The sequence below is a fragment of the Carcharhinus amblyrhynchos genome, chromosome 1 (genome assembly GCF_965287045.1).
Source record: "Carcharhinus amblyrhynchos chromosome 1, sCarAmb.v2.hapA, whole genome shotgun sequence".
Lineage (NCBI taxonomy): Eukaryota > Metazoa > Chordata > Chondrichthyes > Carcharhiniformes > Carcharhinidae > Carcharhinus > Carcharhinus amblyrhynchos.
In genome coordinates, this window is record NC_137324.1 from 28,941,712 (window position 1) to 28,969,598 (window position 27,887).

Below are 27,887 nucleotides of genomic sequence, written 5' to 3' on the forward strand. Positions count from 1 at the left end.
GCTAAGGATCTAACAGTAGCTCGAATGGAAGATTGCTGCACATTTTATAGCGACACTGCTTTTGAAGGAATAACTCAGCTTTCTGTCTTTTCATTAAGAAATTATGCATCTCACGCAGGTGAGGAATTTAAAAAATAAGGACAGAAGAAAAGATCCGAAACGGGCAAGAAAACAATAAATAATCCCTTACCTCGTCACTGGACACGCATTCCTGGGAGAGCTGATTGGCATGTACCCACATGGCATTACGCATTGTATGTATTCGCTCGCACTCCTGCTTCTCCAGGAACTGCAATCAGAATAAATGGTAAGTTATCAGACTCTATCTTTTCACCATCCTTCACCATTCTGAAGGGATATTTGCAAACAGACATAAACTCACCACCATGTCAGATCTGGTTTGATATTCATTAGGTATTAGTTAGCCCCAGCATTCACTCTTCTTATGAAAGAGCCAGGATTTGTTTTTCACCCACAAGCTTTATCAGGTTGGTTAGAAGTTCAAGTGTATAGCAACTGATGGATAAGAGAACTGGCATCTCTCAAATTGCCTTGTTTTAGTGCCTTTGGATTAGATATACTCATGGGTTAGGCATCAACGGTCCTCCCATAAGGGTATTGCATAGCCCAAAATGCATTTTGCACCCTTTGCTGTCCAATTTTTAGGTAAACATTGTGTGGTCAGGGATAAGATGGAACGCTACACCAAGCACACCTAATGTTGGAATGTAAAGCGTGTCAACACATAATTGTCTTCATTTCAGCAACTAGACTGGGTACACATTCTTACCTCATTGGGACAGGAGGAGCAACAACTTGCATTTATATAGTGTCTCTAACATAGTAACACATCTGAAGATGCTTCACAGAGTTGAGAGAGCCACAACCAATATTTTTCGTGCTTATGTAAATGGGGCTTTTATCTGAACATTCACTTTGCTTACTGTGAGTGTTGCCTGTCTGATTGAGGGAGAATCCACATTCCTTCTGAAATGCCCAAACGGATCAGTCAGCTTTCCTCAGGGGAATCACACTGTTCCATTTGTTTATTTAATCACTCCAGGCAGGCGGAAGGAGGTCTCAAGCCTTAAAACTTCAAACACATTGGCCTGGAGTTTCGTATGGGTTCAGGAAAAACTTGGTTTGAGAACTTTGCTGCATATCTGACGCATGTGTTTTTGCATAGTATTTTAGTTCTTTCATACAGTGTTTGGATCCACATGATGCATTTTGCGAGCCAGGGTAACATGGGAGGAGTGAGAGTGCAGAGGCATCCTTACTTCTCAGAGATAGCAACCTGCCTTCAACATCATCTAAAGGCCTGCTAAATCTCACCCTCTTATACACCATGCTACCTCATGCCCCCTCAGATCACTCATACCAGCCCTGCTCCTAGATTCCCCATGCCACCTCAGAATTCCATGCTAACTTTATGACTCTGACATTTCACTGTAGCCATTCACTCAATATCCAGCACGTAAGTCCACAGGAAGCATGCAATGGCAAGGGAAATTCTTTCAAATTGTTGAAAGTAAATTCAACCTGTGACAATCTAATGAAACTGTGATATAAGCATACTGCCACTCAGAGAAAAAGTCAATCCTTTAAATGGTTATTAAGATGAGTAAATAGCCATAGTTGTGAAACCACATCAAAGGCAAAGTAGCTTATTATAATCCTGTAAAACGGTTTGTCAAACAGAGCAAATATTTTTGGAACTCAGCCAAGCATTCATTACAAACACAGCTTGGCTTCCAACTCCAAAGTCTGAAACTGAAAGGACAGGTGATGTCTTATTCATTTCAAAGGAAATTGCCTGTCAATCAATGAAGGGAAACACGTGCTTGTGTTTTTTTAACTTTCAAAGGAAAGGAATGTTTCTCCCCGCAGTCACAGCTGCCTTTACATTTAAACCTAAGCCCTAAATGTGAGAAGCAGGGTTTAGCAACATATTTTTCTACATATTTAATGCATTATACTTAAAAGTACTACAAAGCATGACAACATTAACAGAATGGTGGACAATGCGATGGTCTACTTACCTTTACATCATAAAGCCTTATGTTGAATCACTGCTTTCAAAACATATCTACCTTACAGTACAGCATCTAATAGTGACACTTGTAAAGGTATAAAACATTTTATACTTTTCAGAATGTTGCTGACTCCTCAGCAGGTTTCCCCCAGTGACAATGAATTCTTCAAGAAGGAATGCTTTATTTCATAGAAACACTGAATCCCGACAGTGCAGAAGGATGCATCAAGTCTGCATCAACCACAATTCCACCCAGGCCCTATTCCCGTAACTCCTCATATTTCCCTGCTAATCCCCTTGACGTTAGGGTTAATTTAGCATGGCCAATCAACCTAACCGACACATCTTTGGACTGTGGAAGGAAACCACAGCACCCGGAAGAAATCCACAGAGGCACGAGGAAAATGTGCAAACTCTACACAGTGACTTGAGGCTGGAATTGAGTTTGGACCCTTGGCGCTGAGAGGCAGCAGTGCTAATCACTGTGCTGCTTTTAAAAACATGGGGCCAGGAGAGCAGAGGAAAATTGCTTTTCCAGCAAAAAAAATCAAGTTCAGCATTCCAAAATCCAATTTGGGAGCCAAAAGTCCAGGCCACTATTATTACCATTGTTAAAGGCAACCAATTGGCATCAAATTCATTCTGATTAAGCTCATGTCAGCATCATTTTATCTGTTGATTGGAACTTCCCAGAACTCTCTTCTATGGGGGAGAGCCCAAAAGATATCGCAGAAAAGCTGGATTCTAAAGGTGAAGAGAACCCCCAGACTTGGAAGATGCTGTTGAAGGAACATTCGTAAGTTCCCGCAGTGCATCTTCTATAAAGCGCACATTGCTGCTGCTGTGCGAGGAAGTGAACATTAATTCGATAGATGGGGTGCCGATCAAATAGGCTGTTGAAATTCTGTTGGAGCTGCACCCATCCAGGCAAGTGGAGACTAGCTCATCACACTCCTGACTTGTGCCCTGTAGAGACAGGCCAAGTGAATCAGGGAGATGAGTTACTCATTCAGAATTCCCAGCCTTTAACCTGCTCTTGTATTCACAGTATTTATTCTGGGAGAGGCGATGGTCTAGTGGTATTAACACTAGACTATTAATCCAGAAATTCAGCCAATGTTCGGGGGACCCAGGTTTGAATCCCACCACAGCAGATGGTGGAATTTGAATTCAATAAAAAATATCTGGAATTAAAAATCAATCGAGGACCATGAAACCATTGTCGATTGCCAGAAAAACGCATCTGGTTTGCTAATGTCCATGAGGGAGGGAAGTCTGCCCTCCTTATCTGGTCTGCCGTACACGTGACTCCAGAGCCACAGCAATGTAGTTGACTCTCAACTGCCTTCCAAGGGCAACCAGGGATGGGCAATAAATGCTGGTCACTCAGTGACACCCATGTCTCACAAATCAATAAAAAATATATGGCTAGTCCAGTCAAATTTCTGGTTAATGGTAGCCCCCATGATATTGATGGTGTGGATTTCAATGATGGTAATATTATTGAATGTCAACGGTCAATGGTTAGATTCTCTCTTATTGCCTGGCATTAATGTTACTTGTCACTTATCAACCCTTACGAAGGTCATTGATGTAGCAGCTGAAGATGGTTAGGCCTAGGCCACTAGCCTGAGGAACTCCTGCAACAATGTCCTGGAACTGCGATGACTGACCCCCCCCCCCCCCCCCAACCCCCGCAACAACCAGACCATCATCCCTTGTTCCATGTATGATTTTAGCCAGTAGCAAGTTTTCCTCTGATTTTCATTGATTTTAACTTTAATTAGGGCTCCTTGATGCCACACTTTGTCAGATGCTGCCTCGATGTCAAAGGCAGTCACTCTCTCCTCAGCTCTCAAACTCAGCACTCTCGTGCCCATGTTGGGAACCAATCCTGTGTTAAAGTTTGGAGCAAGAAGAGCCTGCTGGACCCCATACTGGGCATCTGTCAACATTTCCAGTATTTTCAGGTTTTTTAAATGACATTTCTACCACTGGCAGTTTTTCTCTTTCTGTTCTGCTACTTTTCCATAGCTTTAATTCTACTGAGAGCCTCCTGGTGTCAGTGCTGAGCTTTTCCTCAGCAGTATCACCAGCGACGTTCCGACAGTGCTGATTTTTAACCACTATCATATTCACAATCAGCAACAACTTATATTTATACATTAATATTTATACATTTATATTTAGAATAACAGAACATTCCAACATGTATAAGGATCTTGACAGGCAGACTGGGGGAGGGTTGTGTGCAGTTGGAGGCTCCACAGCACAGGGGGAATGTTGATGAGTTATTTTGGGCCTATTCACTGCTACACTGGCTGGTATGAGGAACCTGTGATACAAAGACTGATGTGAAAAGTGGGGCTTTTTTCACAGGGACAATACAGCTCACAGGTGGATATGATGGAAGTGCCAATCTTTGAGGAACTGTTTGTCAGATGAGATGTTAAAGTAAGGCCTCTTCTTCCCTGTCAGGTGAATGTACAACTTTATAGAAAAACAGTGGAGCCTTTCCTGGCCAATATTTATCCCTCAACGAACAGGAACTAAAACAAAAGCAGCTGCTTCAGTCATTCCTCAGCACTGGAATGACTCAGCACTGTGGGTGCTTGCTGTGCACAAACTGACAGGAGCCTTTCCTACATTCCATAGAATCGTTACAATGCAGAAAGAGGCCATTTGGCCCATCAAGTGTGCACCGACCACAATCCCACCCAGGCCCTACCCCCATATCCCTACATATTTTACCCACTAATCCCTCTCACCTACACATATCGGGACACTAAGGGGCAATTTTAGCATGGCCAATCAACCATTCCGCACATCTTTGGACTGTGGGAGGAAACTGGAGCACTCGGAGGAAACCCACACAGACACAAGGAGAATGTGCAAACTCCATACAGACAGTGACCCAAGTCGGGAATCGAACCCAGGTCCCTGGAGCTGTGAAGCAGCAGTGCTAACAACTGTGCTACCGTTACAACATTGCCTGTAATCAAATGTACTTCACTGGCCATGAGGCATTTTGGAACATTCTCAAATCATGAAAGGCGCTACATTAAATGCAAGTTATTTACTAAGTGTTTGAAATTACCCTGAAGCTGGCCCATCCCACTTTATAGATATAGGTTCTTCAGGTAGGTCAATGAAGAGATAGGACAGGTACATAGGATTATGTGGAAGATAAGCGCCGACAGGCTAATTGGACTGGATGCTATGTTTAGGTGTGGCAGCTCTATGTTATCAATGATCCCTTCAAGTTTTTTTATTGTCCGTGGCAAAGTCAGTTGAATGTATATGCCTTTAAATTTGCCACACACTTGGATTAACTAAAGGGGAAAAATTGTGAGTGGCCTGAGCCACACCAGTGTGTGAGTGAGGCATGGGGGAGAGTGAGAGGGATGCGTTAGGGAGAGTGACAAGTAGGCAGGGGGAGGGTGAGAGGGCGGTGGAAGGAGAGTAAGAGGGAGGTGGGGGAAGAGTGACAGGGACACGGGGAGAGAGTGAGAGGGAGGTGTTAGGGGAGTGAGAGGGAGACAGGGGGAGGGTGAGAGGGAGGCAGGGGGAGGGTGAGAGGGAGGCGGGGGGAGAGTCAGAGGGAGGCGGGGGGAGAGTCAGAGGGAGGTAAGGGAGAGTCAGACGGAGACGGGGGGAGAGTCAGAGGGAGGCAGGGGGAGAGTGACAGGGAGGCAGGAGGAGGGTGAGAGGGCGGCGGGAGGAGAGTAAGAGGGCAGCGGGAGAAGAGTGACAGGGACGCGGGGAGAGAGTGACAGGGAGGTGGGGGGAGGGTGAGAGGGAGGCAGGGGGGAGGGTGATAAGTAGGCGGGGAGAGAGTGAGAGGGAGGGGAGTGAGAGGGAGGCAGGGGGAGGGTGAGAGGGAGGCAGGGGGAGAGTCAGCGGGAGGCAGGGGAGAGTCAGCGGAAGGCGGGGGGAGAGTGACAGGGACGCGGTGGAGAGAGTGAGAGGGAGGCGGGGGGAGAGTCGGAGGGAGGCGGGAGGAGAGTGGGAGGGAGGCGAGGGAGAGTGGGAGGGAGGCAGGGGGAGAGTGAGAGGGAGGCGGGGGGAGAGTGAGAGGGAGGCGGGGGGAGAGTGAGAGGGAGGCGGGGGAGAGTGAGAGGGAGGCGGGGGGAGAGTGAGAGGGAGGCGGGGGGAGAGTGAGAGGGAGGCGGGGGGAGAGTGAGAGGGAGGCGGGGGGAGAGTGAGAGGGAGGCGGGGGGAGAGTGAGAGGGAGGCGGGGGGAGAGTGAGAGGGAGGCGGGGGGAGAGTGAGAGGGAGGCGGGGGGAGAGTGAGAGGGAGGCGGGGGGAGAGTGAGAGGGAGGCGGGGGGAGAGTGAGAGGGAGGCGGGGGGAGAGTGAGAGGGAGGCGGGGGGAGAGTGAGAGGGAGGCGGGGGGAGAGTGAGAGGGAGGCGGGGGGAGAGTGAGAGGGAGGCGGGGGGAGAGTGAGAGGGAGGCGGGGGGAGAGTGAGAGGGAGGCGGGGGGAGAGTGAGAGGGAGGCGGGGGGAGAGTGAGAGGGAGGCGGGGGGAGAGTGAGAGGGAGGCGGGGGGAGGGTGAGAGGGAGGCGGGGGGAGGGTGAGAGGGCGGCGGGGGGAGAGTGAGAGGGATGTGGGGGGAGAGTGAGAGGGAGGCGGGGGAGAGTGGGAGGGAGGCGGGGGGGAGAGTGGGAGGGAGGCAGGGGAGAGTGAGGGGGGGAAGAGTGAGAGGGAGGTGGGGGGAGAGTCAGAGGGAGGCCAGGGGAGAGTCAGAGGGAGGCAGGGGGAGAGTCAGAGGGAGCCGGGGGGTAGAGTGAGAGGGAAGCGGGAGGAAAGTGAGAGGGAGGCAGGGGGAGAGTGAGAGGGAGGCGGGGGGAGAGTGAGAGGGAGGCGGGGGGAGAGTGAGAGGGAGGCGGGGGGAGAGTGAGAGGGAGGCGGGGGGAGAGTGAGAGGGAGGCGGGGGGAGAGTGAGAGGGAGGCGGGGGGAGAGTGAGAGGGAGGCGGGGGGAGAGTGAGAGGGAGGCGGGGGGAGAGTGAGAGGGAGGCGGGGGGAGAGTGAGAGGGAGGCGGGGGGAGAGTGAGAGGGAGGCGGGGGGAGAGTGAGAGGGAGGCGGGGGGAGAGTGAGAGGGAGGCGGGGGGAGAGTGAGAGGGAGGCGGGGGGAGAGTGAGAGGGAGGCGGGGGGAGAGTGAGAGGGAGGCGGGGGGAGAGTGAGAGGGAGGCGGGGGGAGAGTGAGAGGGAGGCGGGGGGAGAGTGAGAGGGAGGCGGGGGGAGAGTGAGAGGGAGGCGGGGGGAGAGTGAGAGGGAGGCGGGGGGAGAGTGAGAGGGAGGCGGGGGGAGAGTGAGAGGGAGGCGGGGGGAGAGTGAGAGGGAGGCGGGGGGAGAGTGAGAGGGAGGCGGGGGGAGAGTGAGAGGGAGGCGGGGGGAGAGTGAGAGGGAGGCGGGGGGAGAGTGAGAGGGAGGCGGGGGGAGAGTGAGAGGGAGGCGGGGGGAGAGTGAGAGGGAGGCGGGGGGAGAGTGAGAGGGAGGCGGGGGGAGAGTGAGAGGGAGGCGGGGGGAGAGTGAGAGGGAGGCGGGGGGAGAGTGAGAGGGACGCGGGGGAGAGTGAGAGGGACGCGGGGGCAGAGTGAGAGGGACGCGGGGGCAGAGTGAGAGGGAGGCGGGGAGAGAGTGAGAGGGAGGCGGGGAGAGAGTGAGAGGGAGGCAGGGGAGAGTGAGAGGGAGGCAGGGGGGAGAATGAGAGGGAGGCAGGGGGAGGTTGAGAGGAAGGCGGGTGAGAGAGTATGAGAGTGAGAGGGAGTTGGGGAAGAGTGAGAGGGAGGCGGGGGGAGAGTGAGGGGGAAGCGGGAGAGAGTGAGAGAGAGGCAGAAGGAGAGTGAGAGGGAGGCAGGGGGAGAGTGAGAGGGACGCAGGGGGGAGAATGAGAGGGAGGCAGGGGGGAGAATGAGAGGGACGCGGGGCGAGAGTGAGAGGGAGGCAGGGGGAGGTTGAGAGGAAGGCGGGTGAGAGAGTATGAGAGTGAGAGGGAGTTGGGGAAGAGTGAGAGGGAGGCGGGGGGAGAGTGAGGGGGAAGCGGGGGAGAGTGAGAGAGAGGCAGAAGGAGAGTGAGAGGGAGGCAGGGGGAGAGTGAGAGGGACGCAGGGGGAGAGTGAGAGGGACATGGGGGGAGAGTGAGAGGGAGGCGGGGGGAGAGTGAGAGAGAGGCAGAAGGAGAGTGAGAGGGAGATGGTGGAGAATTTCAAGTGCTCATCTAAATGCTTTGTAAATGTTGTGAGGGTTCCCATCTGTACAAGCCTTTCAGGCAGTGAGTTGTAGATTCCCATCACACTCTGAGTGAAAATATTTTTCCTCAAACCCCCTTTAAAATCTCCAGTCCCTTACATTAAATCTATGCCCTCTAATTATTGGCCCCTCCACTAAGGAGAAAAGTTCCTTCCTATCTGTGTCCCTCATAATATTGTACACCTCTACTGGGTCCCCCACAGCCTTCTCCATTTGAAGGAAAACAACCCCAGCCTAACCAGCCTCTCTTCATAGCTGGAATGTTTCAGTGCAGGCAACATCCTGGTGAACCTCCTCTGTATCCTTTCTAGTGCAATCACATATTTCCCATAGTGTAGTGACCAGAGCTGCCCACATTACCCTAGCTGTGGCCTAAAGAATGTTTATACAGCTCCATCATAACCGCCCTACTCGTATATTCTATGCCTCGGTTGCCTGCCATATGCCTTCACAGATGATCAAGGTGATTATGAAGGCATGTGGCATGCTTGCCTTCGTCAGTTGGGGCACTGAGTACAAGAGTTGTGAAATCATGTTGCAGCTACATAAAACCTTGGTAAGGCCACATTTGGAATATCGCGTGCAGTTCTGATCACCCCATTACCAAAAGGATATGGAAGCGTTGGGGAAAGTGCAAAACAGGTTCACCAGGATGTTGCCTAGTCTCGAGGGTGTTGGCTATGAGGACAGGTTGAATGAACTAGATTTGTTTTCACCGGAAAGATTGGAGGCTGAGGGGAGAACTGATGGAGGTCTACAAAATTATTATCAGGGTAGATAGTCAGAAGCTTTTTCCCAGGATGTACGTGTCAATTACGAGGGGGCACACTTTCAAGGTGAGGGGGAAAGTTTAAGGGAAATGTGCGGGAGAGGTTTTTCACGCAGTGAGAGGGAGGCAAGGGGAGAGTGAGAGGGAACTCCCACGCCTGGAACTCACTGCCAGGGGATGTGGTGGAAGCAAGCATATTAGCAACATTTAAGAGGCACCTGGATGGGTACATAAACATAGAGGGAACAGAGGAATATGGATCGAGTAAGGGCAGAAGGTTTTTTTTTAGTTTATTTTGGGCATCATGGTCAGCAAGGTCTTGGAGGGCTGAAGGGTCTGTTCCTGTGCCGTAATTTTCCACGTTCTTTATTCTGTTACCATGTGTCACCTACCTCACAGGTCTTGATGTGTTCTGTTTGCCATTCTTCCTGGATCTTCTCCAGAGTGGAAACATTCTGTTGGTACACGCGATCTGTGAGGGTGGAAAACACAATCTTAGCACTGAAGGAATAATTTATAATTCAGGCCACTATGTATTACAATGCGTTTGATGCTGATCTTTTGTCTGGAAATGGATTAAAATCCATGTCTACTGTATGAAGCAACATCATGTTAAAGCAATGAGCGCGAGTCCTTTCAGAGATGGATGTGAATGCTAACCTGACTGTATACCAGTATGTAATAAAAACCTGTCAGATTCTACATGCTTGTGGAACCCTCGTCAGTCTATTAACACCCAATGCAGCCCTCACAAAAGCTTTTTTAAAAAAATGGTGGGTAGAGAAATGTTGACAAAAATGTGGCAGGAATTGCGACACTTAATAGCGTTAGAAGGTGCACTGGAAGAAGAATTCTCCTAGCTGTGTCACCCTGGCAACCATGATACTCCACATGAAACCAATGACGTAGCAGAGGTGATTGGTACAAGCCCCTTAATCAAGCTGCAAAATAACGGAACTTAGGTGAAAAACTGAAGAGATTAGACCAAGGCTGACCTATGCTTGTAATGCTGTTCCGACATTGTGACACTCCATAGAGCAGCATCAGTTTATCTCACAAAAACAGAAAATCTCAGAAAGAAAATGAACTCGGAGTCACGTAAAGAGGGAATAGGACAAGAGGGCAAAAGCTTGGTCAGAGGCAGAGACAGAGGATTAAAGATGCGGAAAGGTTTAGGGAGAGAATTCCAGAGCTTTGGGCCTAGACATGTGAAAGGCACGGCTGCTAATGGTAGAACAATGAAAGTCAGGCTGGGCCAAGAACTGCAGAGTTCACGCAGGGTCATAGGGCTGGAGGAGGTTAAGGAGATAAAGGAAAGGTGAGGCCACGGAGATATTTTAAACACAGGGCAACTTAGAATTGAGGCATTGGAAAATGGGGAACCGATGTAGGTCATCGAGCACAGTGAACAGGACTTGGCACAAGTTAGGATACAGGCAGCAGAGTGTTGGAGAAGTGGGAATGCTATGCAAGACAGAAGATGGGAAGCCGACCAGGAAAGGATTGGAGTAATCCCAGAGACAAAAGTAAAGTACCGCCAATGCTGAAAATCTGAGATATAAATGGAAAAGACCCAAAGTCAAGCAGCTTCAGTGGAGGGAGAGAAACAGAGTTAACATTTCAAGCTGACATCTTTCATGCAGTTGGGAAGCTCAGCCAGGGAACAGTCACCTCATTTTTTTCCCTATTAAAATCCCTCCAGAGGTGAGGATGCGTCCACCAATGAGCAGGCAGGTTATAATAATGTGCAAGTGGCAGAAATACAAGAGCCCACAAAGCATTTCCCATCATTTATATTCCCCAGTTCTAACAGCTATCCAATATTGTCACTTGTGGCAGGTCAGGGATTTGAAAATTAACTGGGGAGAAACCTGATGATATTGCCAGCAGAGTGATCCACTAAATACTTCGGAACTCTTGTTGTATAACTCCCTAAATTAACAGACAAGCAGACTGCGGCAGCTAATCTTGAAAACCAACCGCCCCCCCCCGCCCCCAACTTTTAGACAGAATCCCTGGCAATGGTTTGCTAATTTGTCTTATTCCTGTAACCAAAATAAGTTAAAGCTAAACTGACTCTGAAAAAGTTAAAGCTAAACTGACTCTGAAAAGTCAGCCTGTGGACAAAACCGCAGCCTTGGTCTGAGCAGTAGTCCCAGTCCAGTAATGAGAAGCCAGATTTGTACAATACAGGCTATGCTCCCTGGGCCCCATATCCTACTTTCAGGCAATACTTGAATTTATAAGAACATAAGAAATAGGAGCAGGAGTAGGCCATCTAGCCCTTTGAGCCTGCCCCGCCATTCAATAAGATCATGGCTGATCTGAGTGGATCAGTTCCACTTTCCCGCTTTCTCTCCATAACCCTTAATTCCCCTGTCTATCAGAAACCTATCTACCCGTGACTTAAATATATTCAGTGAAGTAGCCTCCACCACTTCAATGGGCAGAGAATTCCAGAGATTCACCACCCTTTGAGTGAAGAGGTTCCTCCTCAACTCCGATCTAAACTACTCCCCCCGCTTATTTTGAGGCTGTGCCCTCTAGTCCTGCTATCCTTTTTAAGCGGGAAGAATCTCTCTACCTCTACCCTATCCATCCCCTTCATTATCTTATATGTCTTTATAAGATACCCCCTCACCCTTCTAAACTCCAACGAGTACAGACCCAGTCTATTCAGTCTCTCTTCATGGGCTATTATCTTGTCTCATATATCATATACTTTAACATAGTTAATTATCCACCCTGCAGGCTAAAGAGATTGGGAGGACCACAGTTTTGCTTTGACAGAGTAACAAAGTCCACTCTTCATTAATCAGATTTACTTGGTTTATGACGATGATTTTTAAAACTTAATTTATTCTTCTGTGGGATGTGGGTGTTGCTGGCAAGGCCAGCATTTGTTGCCCATCCCCAATTGTTTCTGAATGGCTGGCACAGTGGCACAGTGGTTAATACTGCTGCCTCACAGTGCCAGGGACCTGGGTTCAATTTCCAGCTTGGATCACTGTCTGTGTGGAATGTGCTCTTCCGGGTGCTCTGGTTTCCTCCCACATTCCAAAAGATGTGCGAACTAAGTGGATTGGCCATGCTAGATTGCCCCATAGTGTCAGGGGGACTAGCTAGGATAAATGCATGGGGTTTTGGGGATAAGGCCTGGGTGGGATTGTGATCTGTGCAGACTTGAAGGGCCAAATGGCCTTCTTCTGCACTGTAAGATTCTATAATCTGTAACTGTGTGACTTGCTAGGCCCTGTCTGAGGGCATGTAAAGAGTCAACCACGTTGCTTTGGCTCTGGAGTGACATGTAGGCCAGACCAGGTAAGGACCGGGTAATGTCCTTCCCTAAAGGACATTAGTGAATCAAATGGGTTTTCACAACAGTCGATGATAGTTTAATGGCCACCATTACAGAGACGAGGTTTCAATTCCTGATTTTATTCATTTAATTTAAATTCCACCAGCTGCCATGGTGGGATTTGAACCTGTGCTTCGAGAGGCCCCCTTGGAAGGTCAGACAGGCTTCTAGATTACTAGTCCAGTAACATTACCACAATGGCAACAGCTCTCCCACTGTTTCCCACTAAGATGCTGGAAGTGCGAGTTGACAATGTCACAACGAGGGGATCTGGGACCTGAATGAACAGGGCAAACAACTGTATATCTCCTTAGTCAATCAGATGGAAGGACTGCGAAATAAACAGCGTATTTCCATCTAGCTTTGATATACGTTTGCCCAGTAGCTACACAGCTTTGTCTAGAATAAAGTGTATAAGGTGGTACTTCATCAAAAGCTTTCTGGAAGTCTGGACATCCCATTTCATACGGCTTTGGCCGTGGCAAATTGTTTAAGGTTTGCCAGCAGCTGTTTATTATGTTTCCCTTCTATCCTGCTGCCCGTTATTCCCTCAGCTTTCCAAACATTTAAGGGCAGGCTAATGAATCATATAGCTATCCAGATCACCTTCTGGATATGGGAATATCTTGAACATGGGAAGGACATGTGTCTGACACCAAAAAGGGTGGCACTGTGGCACAGTGGTTAGCACTGCTGCTTCACAGCGCCAGGGACCCGGGTTCAGTTCCAGTTTTGGGTGACTGTCTGTGCAGACTTGTCTGTGCGGAGTCTGCACATTCTCCCCGTGTCTGCATGAGTTTTCTCCCACAGTCCAAAGATGTGCAGGTTGGAAGGATTCGCCATCTTAAATTGCCCTTGGTGACTGGGGATTAGAAGGGTAAATACGTGGGGTTACGGGGATAGGGCCTGGGTGGGATTGTGGTTGGTGCAGACTCGATGGGCTGAATGGCCTCTTTCTACTCTGTAGGGATTGTATGGTAAAAGTCAAAGTGCAAGGGGTGGAATATTATGACCTCTTTATGCCTGTTTTATGGCAGGAAAACATCGTAAAATTGGGCATACAGCGGCTAGCATGATTTGGCATCTGTTTTCATGCCTGTCGCAATTTTATGACACTCAGGTTTTTGGCATGGTCAATAAATTAATCAGTCAATGAGAGGCTGATTAATTTATTTAAATTTATTTAAATACTGATTTCCATATGTTTAGTGAGCCCGGTGCTCAGTCGTTCATGGTTCTCTCCAGCATTGCTCCCCATGAACAGGGAACAGTTGTGTTGGCCTCGGCGGTGGAGCCGGAGGCCGTTGAGGCTCCCTGGGGAGGCCGAGGACAAGGCAGGGGTGCCCCTTGGGCACTGCCAGACTGACAATCGATCCCCTCATGAAATGCAATATATTTATATAATGAGGAATCAACGTAGGTGGGGAGAGAGGCTTTTGGGCAGAAAAGAGGACAAAACATTACCGTGCTTTAGTGAAACCATTGGCACTGGAACACCAACGACCGGCAGAGTGGGTCCTTTTCGAACAACAGACTTCACCAATAAATAAGCCCCAGAGCCAGCCCCTCCATTGTAATTAACTGACCAATGCTGAAAAAAATAGCAAAGAAACTGGTCATTCAGCCCCACCAGTGTTTGTGTTCCAGACCAGATTCCTCTCACCTTATTGCCATATCTTTGTAAGATCACTACAGCACAGGAAAAGGCCCTTTGGCTCTTCAAGCCTGTGCCAATCATGATGCCTGTCTAAAAAACTACAACCGCATGCACTTATGGAGTCCATGTCCTTCCATTCCCGTCCTATTCATGTATTTGTCTAGTTGCCCCTTAAATGCTGCTATCGTACCTGCTCCCACCACAGTGCGTTCCAGACATTCCACCCTCTGTGTAAAAACTTACCTTGCACATCGCCTCCAAGCTTTTCCTCAAGCACCTGAAACCTTTGTCCCCTAGTTCTATTCCTCTCCAATGAAACAAGAGGAGGAGAATTTGCACCAGCATGTGCACAACTGAATGCAAACCATTCAGTGAGGAGCTGGGTTTATTTATTTTATGAGTGACATGAAAAAAATAGGGATATAATTTTGAATGACCAATACTTGCTATGCTGGGCTTTCCACTCACAATGTAATCATGGTTCCTCCCCACCATTCCCTCCCCAGCTACCCCCCCTCCCCTCCCTCACATATCCCCTCCCCCATTGGAATCATTTTACTGGGGATTCACTCACCGGCATCTTCAGCACTTTGTTTACTCTGATTTGCCTTTGCCTGCAGCTGGAGAACAGAATATTGTCAGAGGGAATGATGCAAGACAAGAGCACACTATCACAGCACACATTAAACCATTCTCATGCAAGGCCCCTCATCAGACTCTCAGTCACGGGTTCGGTAACGGCATTCAGGGAGCGTGTTCGGTGAGGATGGTCGGGTAGTGTGTTCGGCAAGGGTGCTCAGTAAGGGCGTTCAGTGAGAGTATTGATCATATTGAACAGAAAGGAGCACATGCCTTGTCCAGACATTTTCTTTCCTCCCTACCTTTCCACCTGAAATCAGCAGCTGGGGTTACAGCGTCACCGGTCGTTCTTCAATAGCGAGTGTGATGACACCTCAGCAATGCGGCACTCCTGCAGTGCTGCATTACTGAGACTGTTATGCTCAAGCCCTGGGGTGGGACTGGAAGTGGAGATGCTGGCGTTGGACTGGGGTAAACACAGTAAGAAGTTTCACAACACCAGGTTAAAGTCCAACAGGTTTCTTTGGTAGTAAACGCCACTAGCTTTCAGGGTTTGCCCTTTCGTTAAGTGAGTCACCCCGAAAGCTGGTGGCGTTTACTACCAAATAAACCTGTTGGATTTTAACCTGGTGTTGTTAAACTTTTTACTGTGGAATTTGAACCCAGGACTTTTTGACTCAGAGGGAGTGCTGCACTGTTGGATTAGCCATCTTTCGTGTGAGATGTTAAACTCAGGCTCTACCCATGCTTGTGACTGGATGTAAGAGTCCAGGGTACAATTCCAAGTGCAGGAGAATTATTCTGAGTGTGTTGGCCAATATTTATCCCTCAATCAAATCACAAAAAAGCAGATTATCTGGTTGTTAACATTTTTCTGGTTGTGGGAATTTGCTGTGTACCAATTGACTACTGTGTTTCCAACAACACTCCAAAGTACTTCAATAACTCTAAAGCGCTTTGGGGAGTGATTAGGTTGTGAAAGGAGCTATATAAACTGAAGTGCTTTTGTTTTTCTCAAAGGCGAAACAGCGAACATCATCATCAGATACTGGAGAAAATCCCAGTGAAAGAGAAGAGAGTTGGAGAGATACAACCAGGAGGTTTTGGGGAGGCTGGTATTGGACATGGACATGCAACATTCTGAATCTATTATAAATCTTTTACTTTAAAGCTACGAGGTCCAGAATTAGGAAGATTCATTGATCCTTATTTTTATAAAGAAAATGGGGGGATTTTCTGTTTAAAGGACTTCTCCGCCATATGTTCCCTGCACATTAAGAATTCCCTCCTGCCAGATTTACAGCAGGTATTTTAAAATGTGAAGTGGTTGAGGGAAACCTGTCGGGCACGTAAAAGTAAGTATAGCCCCTGGAAAGTGACATGTCCAGGCACTGCCCTCGCACTGCCCCTTGACAGTGCCAGGCTGGCAGTGCCAACCTGACAGGGGCTGACCCTCTGTGGATCCACAGGCGGGGTCATTGGGTTCCCCTTACATGTTGGGGGAGGGGTTCCTCCGGTGCTTCAGTGGAGGGATGTTCCCCTCCTGTGTGGGATGTGGTGACCACAGCGCTTGTGAAGGGGGCAGGTCCACTTAAGAACATAAGAACATAAGAAATAGGAGCAGGAGTAGGCCATCTAGCCCTTCGAGCCTGCCCCGCCATTCAATAAGATCATGGCTGATCTGTCGCTGCTCAGTTCCACTTTCCCACCCTCTCCCCATAACCCTTAATCCCCTCTCCTATCAAAAACCCATCAACCCGCGTCTTAAAAATATTTAGCGAGGCAGCCTCCACCACTTCAATGGGCAGAGAATTCCAGAGATTCACCACCCTTTGAGTGAAGAAGTTCCTCCTCAACTCCGTTCTAAACCGCCCCCCTTTTATCTTGAGGCTGTGCCCCCTAGTCCTATTGTCTTTTTTGAGCGGGAAGAGTCTTTCCACCTCTATCCTATCCATCCCATTCATCATCTTATACGTCTCAATGAGATCTCCTCTCATTCTTCTAAACTCTAACGAGTACAAGCCCAGTTTATTCAGCCTCTCCTCATAGCTCAACCCCCTCAACTCCGGTATCAGTCTAGTAAACCTCCTCTGCACTCCCTCCAAGGCCAAAATATCCTTGCGCAGGTGCGGCGCCCAAAAATGCACACAGTACTCCAGTTGCGGCCTCACCAATGCCCTATACAGCTGCAGCAAGACCTCCCTACTTTTATATTCAATCCCCTTCGCTATGAAGGCCAGCATCCCATTCGCCTTCCTGACCACCTGCTGCACCTGCAAGCTGGGTTTTTGTGACTCATGCACAAGGACCCCGAGGTCCGTCTGCACCGTCGCCTGCTGCAGTTTTTCGCCCCATAAGTAATAGTCCTTCCTACCATTCTTCCTACCAAAGTGGACCACCTCACACTTGCCAACATTAAATTCCATTTGCCATTTCCTGGCCCATTCGCCCAGCCTATCTAGATCCTTCTGCAGACTCTCCACACCCTCCGCACAATTTGCCGTTCCCCCAATCTTGGTGTCATCAGCAAATTTCGACACCCTACACTCGGTTCCCTCCTCCAGATCATCTGTATAAATGGTAAAAAGCTGAGGCCCCAGCACCGACCCCTGGGGCACTCCACTAGTCACCATCCGCCAATCCGAATAGCACCCGTTGACCCCCACTCTCTGCCTCCTATTTGACAACCAATCCTCTATCCACGCTAACACCCTACCCCCAACTCCATGTCCCTCGACCTTCTGCAATAACCTCTTGTGAGGCACTTTGTCAAACGCCTTCTGAAAATCAAGAAAGACCACATCCACCGGCTCTCCTCTATCCACCGCCCTAGACACATCCTCATAGAACTCCAGTAAATTTGTCAGACACGACTTCCCTTTAATGAAACCGTGCTGCGTCTGCTCTATCAAGCAATTCCCTTCAAGATGCCTCGCAATTTCCTCCTTAATGACAGATTCTAACATTTTACCTACCACAGACGTTAAACTAACCGGCCTATAATTCCCCGCCTTTTGCCTGGCACCCTTCTTAAACAACGGCGTAACATTAGCCGTTTTCCAATCATCCGGCACTTCCCCGGAATCCAGCGACGTTTGGAAAATAACCACCAAGGCATCCACTATCACCTCCGCCATTTCTTTCAGAACCCTCGGATGCATTCCATCCGGTCCTGGGGACTTGTCCACAATCAGCCCCCTCCAGTCTGTCGAGCACCGCCTTTCTAGTAACAGTAATGTCATTAAGACCCTCCAGTCCTACCACCTTTCCATCGCTAACACCTGGCAAATTATTCATGTCCTCCTCCGTGAAGACAGAAACAAAAAAGTTATTCAATACCTTAGCCATATCCCCATCCCCTACCACTAGGTCCCCTTTCTCATCCTCTAAAGGACCAACATTCACCCTAGCCAGCCTCTTCCTTTTTATATATTTATAAAAACTCTTGCTATCCTTTTTTATATTAAGCGCTAGCCCAGCTTCATAGTTTCTCCTACCCTTCCTTATCAACTTCTTTGTCAATCTTTGTTGACATTTAAACCTCTCCCAATCCTCTTCTCGCCCACTACTCTTAGCTACTCTAAATTCCTCCGCTTTTAATTTAACACTTTCCTTCACCTCCTTCGTTATCCACGGCTTATTACCTCTCCTTCTACTATCCTTTTTGACCATCGGAATAAATTTCCGCTGAGCACCAAGAAAGATCTCCTTAAAGATCCTCCACTGCTCCTCAACAGACCCTCCCTCCAACGCGCTCTCCCAGTCCACATTCGCCAATTCTTCTCTCATCCTACCGTATTCCCCTCTATTCAAACAAAGGACGCGTGTCCGGGAACCCACTTTCTCCTCCTCCATCTGCACCAGAAACTCCACCATACAATGATCACTCTCCCCAAGAGGATCCTTCACCACAAGGTCCCTAATTCTACTCGCTTCATTACATAGCACCAGATCCAAGATAGCTCGCTCCCTCGTCGGCTCCAACACACACTGTTCGAGGAAACTATCCCGGCAGCATTCCAAGAACTCTTCCTCGAGCCCCCCACGTCCAACATGGGTCGACCAATCAATATGCAGATTGAAATCCCCCATAACTACGGCCGTCCCATTCCTGCACGCCGCACTTATTTGCGCGTTAACAGCCCGCCCCATCTCCAGATCATTATTCGGGGGCCTATAGACGACACCCACCAGCGTCTTCCTCCCTTTGCTGTTCCTAATCTCCACCCACAACGATTCCACCCTCTGCTCCTTGGCTCCAATATCATCCCTTGCTACCACCATGATGCTATCCTTAATCAGCAGAGCTACGCCCCCCCCTTTTCCCTCCTGCCTATCCTTCCTAAACACTTGATAGCCCTGTACATTCAGCTCCCAGTCCCTGTCACCCTGCAGCCACGTCTCTGTAATGGCCACCAGATCGTATCCATTTGTGTCGATCTGCGCCATCAGCTCATCCACTTTATTCCGAATGCTTCGTGCATTCAGATAAAGTGCTTTCATCCCAGCCTTCACCTGGACCCTATTTGCCGCAACGCCACCAACTATACTCACGCCCCCTACTCCCTCTATTATTGGGACATCCTCGGCCTCTTCCCTTACATGTACACTCTCCTTAACTTTAGACCTCGTAAGGTCACCTACCCTCGCACCCTCCCCCCCCCCCAATTAGTTTAAAGCCCTGTCTACAGTCCTCTTTACTCGATTCGCCAGCACTCTGGTCCCAGCACGGTTCAGACCAACCCCATCCCGCCCGAACAGGTCCCATCTACCCCAATACTGGTGCCAATGCCCCATAAATTCAAACCCATTCCTCCCACACCAATCCCTGAACCACCCATTCACTTCCTTAATCCTGTCAACCCTACGCCCATCTGCACACGGTTCAGGCAGTAGCCCAGAGATAACCACCTTGTTGGTTCTACTTTTTAATTCCATTCCCAGCTTTTCATACTCCCTCCCCAGATCCTCAGTCTGCATTTTGCTTACGTCGCTGGCACCCACATGAACCACAACGACCGGATTCTCACCCTCCCACTCCAGGTTCCTCTGCAGCCCAGCTGCGACATCCCGGACCTGAGCACCAGGCAGACAACACACCCTTCTGTGCACTTTGTCATTGTGACAAAGGACAGTGTCAATACCCTTCACCCCGCTATCCCCAATCACTACTACGCTCCTTTTCCCTTTCTCTTTGCCTATGTCCTGCTGCAGCACTGTACCGTGTGCAGCTTGCTCACCAACCTCACCTGCCTCGTACTCGTCCAGCCTGGAAGCAAGAACCTCAAACCTGTTATGCAGATTAAGAGGCTGAGGCCTCCGCTCCTCACCCCCCTTCCTCCTCCCAGCAGCCCCCTCTTGTCCCTGACCCTTAGAGTTAGCCAGTCTAGGGGGGGTGGATGTCACTTGCACCCCATTGACAATGGCACCCTCTCTCCCCCTGATGAGCCTCAGTGTCTGTAGCTCAGAGGCCAGCTCATTTATCCTGAGCTGGAGCTCCTCTAGCAACCTGCACTTACTGCAGACATGGTCACTGGGATGAACCCTAGGGTCCACCAGTTCCCACATCATACAGAAACCACACATCACATGCCCCTCCATTATTCACTGTAGTAGTTTTGAAAAAATTTTTTTGTTTTTTTTTGTTTTTCAAACAAACTCACCTGGCCTTTTTTCCTTCCAGCCCTTTTTGATATTAAGCCCTAATAGCTCACTCTGCTTCCCACTCACTCCACTGCCCGCTCAGACGTTGCCCGCTGTCTACACCAGGCCTCCTTTTAAACCTGGCGCTGATTTAAAGCTGATGTCCCACAACTGCCTGCTAACCACTCCCTCAGAATTCTTAAAGCAGTAAATACAATAAATAAATGCTTTAAACAGTTATCCCGTGTTTGTGGGGGTTCCCCTTATCCATGGGGGGAGGGGGGATTTGGAATAATGCTTTAATGGAGATGGGAGTGCCCTGTAAAAACGGTGCCCCAATCTCCATGGAGCTGGCATTGCCAGCCCCATGCCAGTAGTGAGATGGCACACTCCACACACTCAGATTTCCTGTCCACAGAGCACCTGAGACAGTGGAGAGGAAACTCAGCTGTGCAGCTGGAGAGCTGCACAGTTTTCCTGCCTCAGCCAGCACTCTGAGTGGAAAGTTCCACCCAGGGTCGCTGTGGTCTAAATTACATTCCTATCCTCCTAGCCAGACAAGGAAAGCATATACTCAGATGTGGCCTTAAGTGATGCACCAATGTTCAAACTTTATCTGATGCAGGGGCCCGAGTTCAATTCCAGCCTCGGGTCGCTGTCTGTGTGGAGTTTGCACATTCTCCCCGTGTCTGCATGGGTCTCCTCCGGCTGCTTCGGTTTCCTTCCACAGTACAAAGATATGTGGGTTAGGTTGATTGTAAATAGTAAATTAACGCTAGTGGCAGTGGGATTAGCAGGGTAAATAATGGTTACGGGAATAGGGCCCGGGTGAGATTGCGGTCAGTGCAGATTCTATGGGCCAAATGGCCTCCTTCTGTACTGTAGGGGTTCTATGATTCAATGATATGAAGAGCAGAAATGGAGTAGCATCAGAAATGTTGAAAGATACACAGTGAAATATTTAAAGATCTGTTGTGAGAAACTCTCACTTTCTCTTGATTCTTGGAGTTGCTGATCCCAGAACTTCGATTCAGCATCTGTTCAGCTTCATCCTTTTCCTTACACTTTTGCTCATAAGTCTTCTTGGACTAGAGGAAACACAAAGGAATGAATGATCATTCAGGAAGCAGAGTGCAAATTTTCCCAGAATTGCACGGAGTGTTAGAGCAGGAGAGAAAATGCTGCGTGAGACTCACCAGTTTCACAGACACCTTTTCCCACCTGATCAAACAGCACTGTGCGCAATTTCAAACACTGCCGAGAATCAGACAGCCAGCTGGAGGGGCGGAGACTAAACACACCAGCAGGGCCGGGGTACTGAAGGTTTATTTGCAAAGGCAATTATTAGACGTCAGGGCAGATGGAGGAATCCAGACTGACGAGTGTGGCACCGGACAGATGGCACAGATCGGTGGTGAGGGGTGAGTTGGTCAGGGAGGGTGGGGGTGCACTCTTTGCTAGCAGAGCCTCAAAGATCACCCCCAGAAGGGAATGGGAGCAGCATCAGGAAGATCATCACTCCCAGTGGCAGCAGTGTCACAGGAAATCGTCTGAGCTCCTTTTAGCCATGAGGTGTCACCTGCACAACCATAACAGCCCAAGGAGGAAGGGAGAAGACTAGGAACACAACAACTCATTGATCTGCACTCTCTGCCACCAGGTCTGACATTCGCATTGCAGTTGCCTTGGAAGCCAGCATGGAGTTTGAATTTCAAAAAGCAACAGAACATATATTTGACAAAGACTAATTTGCAAGTTAATTTGCTCTATTTTCAAGTCTTCCCCTCCAACAGACTATACAAAATGGATTGGTCATAATGGCGGAATAACTATGGTGGGATTCCCAAGACCGGAAATTCCTGCCGAACTTTCTGTCTCGCCTGTTACGATTCCCACGACGAGTGAGATGGGAGAATTTCGGCCCATGGGTAAAAACCTGCACACCATAGTCTAGCACCAGTTGTTTAAGGGGAAGGAAAGAAATTAAAAGGAAACTCTTACATCCATGGTTTTCTTGAAGAACGCGGTCTTCTGCTTGTGTAAATTTTCCATACAATGTTCGACCTGAAAGAAGGAAAGGAATAAGAAAGTTGGAGGAAAGTTGAGAGGATGTTTCCCCTCAGTGGGGGAATCTAGGGTGAGGGGGCACATTTAAAAGTAACAGGCATCCCATTTTAGACTGAGATGAGAAGGTATTTCCTCTCTCAGAGGGTCATTAGACTTGGCATTCTCTTCCCCAGACAGCAGTAGAGGCTGGGATATTAAATATATTCAAGGTTGAGTTATTCAGATTTATGATCTACAGGGTTATCAGGATTAAGGGGGACAGGCAGGAAAGGGGAGTTAAGGTTACGATCCAATCAGTCATGATCTAATTGAATGGTGGAGCAGGCGCGATGGGCTGAATGGCTCCTACTTCTTATGGTCTTATGAATCATCTTTATACATCAAAAACAAAATGGAGCCACCTATCCAAGGAACACCACTGTCAACCTTTTTCCAAATTAAGTAACATCCATTTATCTGAAAGCTATACACACACATGTAAAGATATATTTACACACACACAAACACTTCTTTAAGTTCTTAAAATCTCCTACCAAACATATATTATTGATATATATATATGTTATAATATGTATGTGTATATATATGGATTGCTTTTCTTTTCCACCTCTTCTCTATTATTATCTGGAAGATGCAGCATTCAGTTAGAGAATGGGGGCTAAGCAGGGATTAGCTCAGGGTCAGGGTAAAATTTCAAAATTTGCAAATGTGCATAACACATTTTGCCTATAGTTAAGAAGACGGTGCTGGAGTGAGGCAACTTCCTGCAAGCTGTCCCCAGCATACTCTCTAATCCCATCTTTTACTCTCGTTCTATGCTCTTAAAACTATACTCTTTTCAACACTATATTCTGCACCTTATTCTTTCCTTCTCCCCTATGTACTCTATGAACAGTATGTTTGTCTGTTTCATAGAAACCCAATAGTACAGAAGGAGACCATTCGGCCCATAGAGTCTGCACCAATCATAATCCCACTGAGGCCCTATTCCAGTAACCCCACACATTTACCCTGCTATTCCCCTAGACACAAGGGTCAATTTACTGTGGCCAATCAAACTATACTGTACATCTCTGGACTGTGGGAGGAAACCAGAGCATCCGGAGGAAACCCATGCAGACACAGGGAGAACATGCAGACTCCAGACAGACAGTGACCCGAGGCCAGAATTGAACCTGGGTCCCTGGCGCTGTGAGGCGGCAGCAGTAGCCACTGTGCCACCCCTCGTATAGCTCACAAGAAGCAATACTTTCCAATGTATCTCAATACATGTGACAATAAATCAATCAACAGAAAATAACCCAATTAATAAAGAAGACAACCTTCGCAACATAAAGGAAGAATATGTTTAAATAAATTGTAAATTGCTGTTAACACATTATCCATTATATTATCTGATCACTGCATCAGCCCAGGTATCTCTGGTAACAAAAGAGGGAAATCGAGAAGAATATGTTTAATGCACTTCATGCCATTTAATGCTGAAGAAAATATCAAATTGCAGAAAAGACCAAGTGTCACTGTGTGTTCCCCATTGATGGCACAAAACTAAAACTACAAACTGGAACAAAGTGAAAAACTAAATGAGTAACCAAATTGCACACTTGATTTCGCGTAACTTGTGTTTCCTCTTTCTTGTCAAAACCCGCAACAATCTCCAACTTCCTTGTTTGATATGAGAATGAGTCATTTTATCTAAAAAATCTCTGCTCCCTTTTTGTATTATAATGTGGGGATGCTGGCATTGGGCTGGGTGGGCACAGTAAGAATTCTCACAACACCAGATTAGAGTTTAACCTGTTATTGTGAGGCTTCATTCTGTATTACCAACAACATTGCTGGTTCAAACCAATATCATTTCAACTAAATGCTGTCTCCCAGCCTCAAACACTCCACAGCCAGCTGCAAGGAGAGTTCTTGGTGACAATAATAGTAGCAGTGGAATGAGAGTACTGACTGATGGTTTAGCTGCAGGAACAGGAAGAGGCCATTCAGCTCTTCACATCCTTTCCAGCACGGTGGCACAGTGGTTGGCATTGCTGCCTCGCAGCGCCAGGGACCTGGGTTCAATTCCCAGCTTGTGTCACTGTCTGTGTGGAGTCTGCACGTTCTCCCCGTATCTGCATGAGCTTCCTCTGGGTGCTCTGGTTTCCTCCAGCAATGATGTGGGTATGCCGGCGTTGGACTGGCGTAAACACAGTGAAAAGTCTGACAACACCAGGTTTTAGTCCAACCTATTTATTTGATAATATACTCACAAGCTTTCGGGGTTAGCCCCTTCATCAGGTGAATGGAGAGTTCTGGCCTCAGACAGAGCATATAAAGCACAGACAGTTTAGAGATTCTCTAAACTGTCTGTGCTTTATATGCTCTGTCTGAGGCCAGAACTCTCCATTCACCTGATGAAGGGGCTAACCCCGAAAGCTTGTGAGTATATTATCAAATAAATAGGTTGGACTAAAACCTGGTGTTGTCAGACTTTTCACTGTGTTTCCTCCAGCAATCCAAAGATGTGTGGGTTAGGTGCATTGGCCATGCTAAATTCTCCGAACAGGAGCCGGACTGTGGCAACTATGGGATTTTCACAGTAATTTCATTGCAATGTTAATGTAAGCCTATTTGTGACACTAATAAACAAACTTTATTCAATTAGAATGGGAGGAGAGAACCAGAGAGGAGATTGCTTTCGGACAGAAAACAGCAAATTGTGGGAGATGGCTGCAGAAAATTGGACAAGTACTGAGGCCAGAGAAATGAATCCAGGACCTGAAACCAAAGGAGAAAATGCCAGAAAATCTCAGCAGGTCTGGCAGCATCTGTAAAGAGAGAAAAGAGCTGATGTTTCGAGTGCAGATGACCCTTTGTCAAAGCTAAAAGGCATAGAAAGTGGGAGATATTTATACTGCAGGGTGAGGGAATGAAAGATGAGTCATAGCCACAGAAACCAGGGGAAAGACTGCTAACGGCAGTGCATAGAGAAGATAATGAGCGTGAATGACCAAACAGCAGAGAAGCTGTAAGCTGTGACAGAGACGATGTTGGTGGGCAGGATAGGGGGAATTGGGAAAGAGGTAGAATATAGAAAAGGGAAAGCAGGGGGAGAAAACGTCAGGGAAGGGGGAAAGAGTGGGGGGGGGAAGAAAAATGGAGAAAGACAATAAAGAAAAAAGGTAGAGAACAGTAAAAAATTAAATAAAATAGAATGAAAAGGTAGAGCAAATCATCAGAAGGTGTTGAATTTGATGTTGAGACTGAAAGTCTCTAACGTGCCTAGCAGAAGATGAGATGCTGTTCCTCCAGTTTATGTTGAGCTTTACTGGAACATGGCAGCAGGCCAAGGACAGACACGTGGGCATGGGAGCAGGATCGTGTGTTAAAATGGCAAACAACTGAAAGGTGAGGGTCCTGATTGCGCACAGACCAAAGGTGCTCAGCAAATTGATCACCCAGTCTACGCCTGGTCTCTCCAATATAGAGACAACCACGCCCTCAACAGTGTGCAGTTCATCTTCCGTGCCATGACCCTTCCCTCCCTCCCAGAACAAGGATAGAGTCCCCCTTGTTCTCACATTTCACCCCACCAGCCTCTGCATGCAAAGCTTAATCCTTTGCCATTTTTGCCAACTCCAGCTTAGTGCCACCACCAAACACCCTTCACTCGCTCTATCAGCATTCCGCAGAGACTGTTCCCTCCAGGATAACCTAGTCCACTCCTCCACTATGCCCAACACCTGCTCCTTTACCTTTCCATGCTTACCATCCAAGGTCCAAAATACTCATTCAAGGTTAAGCAGTGTTTCACTTGCACCTCTTTCAATTTGGTCTATTGTATTCACTGCTCCCAATGTGGTCTCCTCTATATCGGAGAGACTAAGCATAGACTGAGTGATTGCTTTGCTGAGCACCTTTGGTCTGTGCGCAATCAGGACCCTCACCTTTCGGTTGCTTGTCATTTTAACATACGATCCTGCTCCCATGCTCACATGTCTGCCCTTAGCCTGCTGCAATGTTCCAGTAAAGCTCAATGCAAATGGGAGGAACAGCATCTCATCTTCTGGCTAAGGCACTTTACAGCCTTCCAGTCTCAACATCGAATTCAACAACTTCAGATGATTTGCTCTACTCCACCTCGACCCCTTTGTTTTCATTCTTTTTTTTAACTTTTACTGTTCTTTACCTTTCATTTCTTTTTTTTTAAACTTTTCTTCCCCCCCACTCTTTCCCCCCAACTCATCCCTCTTCCCTTACCTTTTCTCCTCGCTTCCCCTTTTCTACATTCTACCTCTGTCCCATTTCTATCCCCCCCTCCCCCTCAACATCTCCAGCTGTCACAGCTTACAATTTCTCTGCTGTTTGGTCATTTACACACTTTATTCTCTCTATGGACAGCTATTAACAGTCTTTCTCCCTGGTTTCTATGGCTATGACTCATCTTTCATTCCCTCCCCTTGCAGTATAATTATCTCCCACTTTCTATGTCTTTTAGCTTCGACAAAGGGTCATCTGGACTCGAAAACTCAGCTCTCTTCTCTCCTTACAGCTGCTGGCAGACTTGCTGAGATTTTTCAGCATTTTCTCTTTTGGTTTCAGATTCCAGCATCCGCAGTAATTTGCTTTTATGAATCTAGGACCTGGTCCTTCTCCTATTTCTGGGTCCCTTATCACTCCACCCTCCTTTAACCTTCCCTCTCATAATCTTCAGAATCCTCCAGAATTGGGAACTATAGTTACAGTGGAGTACAACAGCTTTATGTAGGCTTAACAAAACTTCATGTCTTTTCTACTCTATGCTTCATGTATAAAATCCATCAAAAGCTCAGTTTTCATAATAGTATACTTTCTGGCTTTGTTAGACACTTACAAACAACTTGGTCATTCATATTAAGTAACTTTTGAACCTGACCCCATGCAGTGTTCAGACTGCAACATCCAAGAGTCTTGAATCTCAAGCACCACAATTAACAAACCTATGTACAAATGAGAATATCTTGAACAAACTGTGACACAATCTATTGGCACAGGGTTCCTGGGGTAAAATTTTTACAAGATTATTTCTAAGTGTCCAGCTAGTCTGAAAATGGGAGAGTTCCAGATCTGTTTTCCAGGCGTGTTTTCACACCCAATCTTATGCACCTCTGTCTCTTAAAAAAAGATGGGCTAGTCTGTTTCTGACCAGAGAGACTGTGGGTGGGGCTTACCTCACCAGACAGCCTATGGAGGGAGGTATTGCGCATGTGCAGACCTCTAATGCTGCACATGCGCATTAAGAGTAGCAGGTGTTTGAGAGACAAAGAGAGAGCTGTCAGGCCCCTGCTAGTGCAGGCAGCCTCAAACAGCAACCCCCCCCCCCCCCAATTATCGCAGAGGTCCATGTTTTTATGGGTCCCTGCCCATATATGTTTTTATATTCATATGTTTTTATATTCATTCTTCTGAATTCCAATGAGTGTAGCCCTAGTCTACTCAGTCTTTTCTCATAAGCCAACCCTCTCAACTCCGGAATCAACCTAGTGAATCTTTTT

At 47.8% G+C, this 27,887-nt stretch overlaps 1 protein-coding gene across 4 annotated transcripts in view; it reads right to left on the reverse strand.

Moving 5' to 3' along the window:
• The window catches only part of pstpip2 (proline-serine-threonine phosphatase interacting protein 2), a 115,188-nt gene that overhangs the window by 11,800 nt on the left and 75,501 nt on the right, over window positions 1-27,887 (reverse strand). For all 4 annotated transcript variants that reach the window (XM_080203173.1, XM_080203084.1, XM_080203202.1 and 1 more), the window contains exons 6-10: window positions 22,300-22,362; window positions 21,288-21,386; window positions 14,651-14,696; window positions 9,454-9,533; window positions 191-289 (exon numbers count right to left, since the gene is read on the reverse strand). In XM_080203173.1, coding sequence (XP_080059299.1) covers window positions 191-289; window positions 9,454-9,533; window positions 14,651-14,696; window positions 21,288-21,386; window positions 22,300-22,362 — 387 coding nt within the window. The remainder of the gene's footprint in view (window positions 1-190; window positions 290-9,453; window positions 9,534-14,650; window positions 14,697-21,287; window positions 21,387-22,299; window positions 22,363-27,887) is intronic.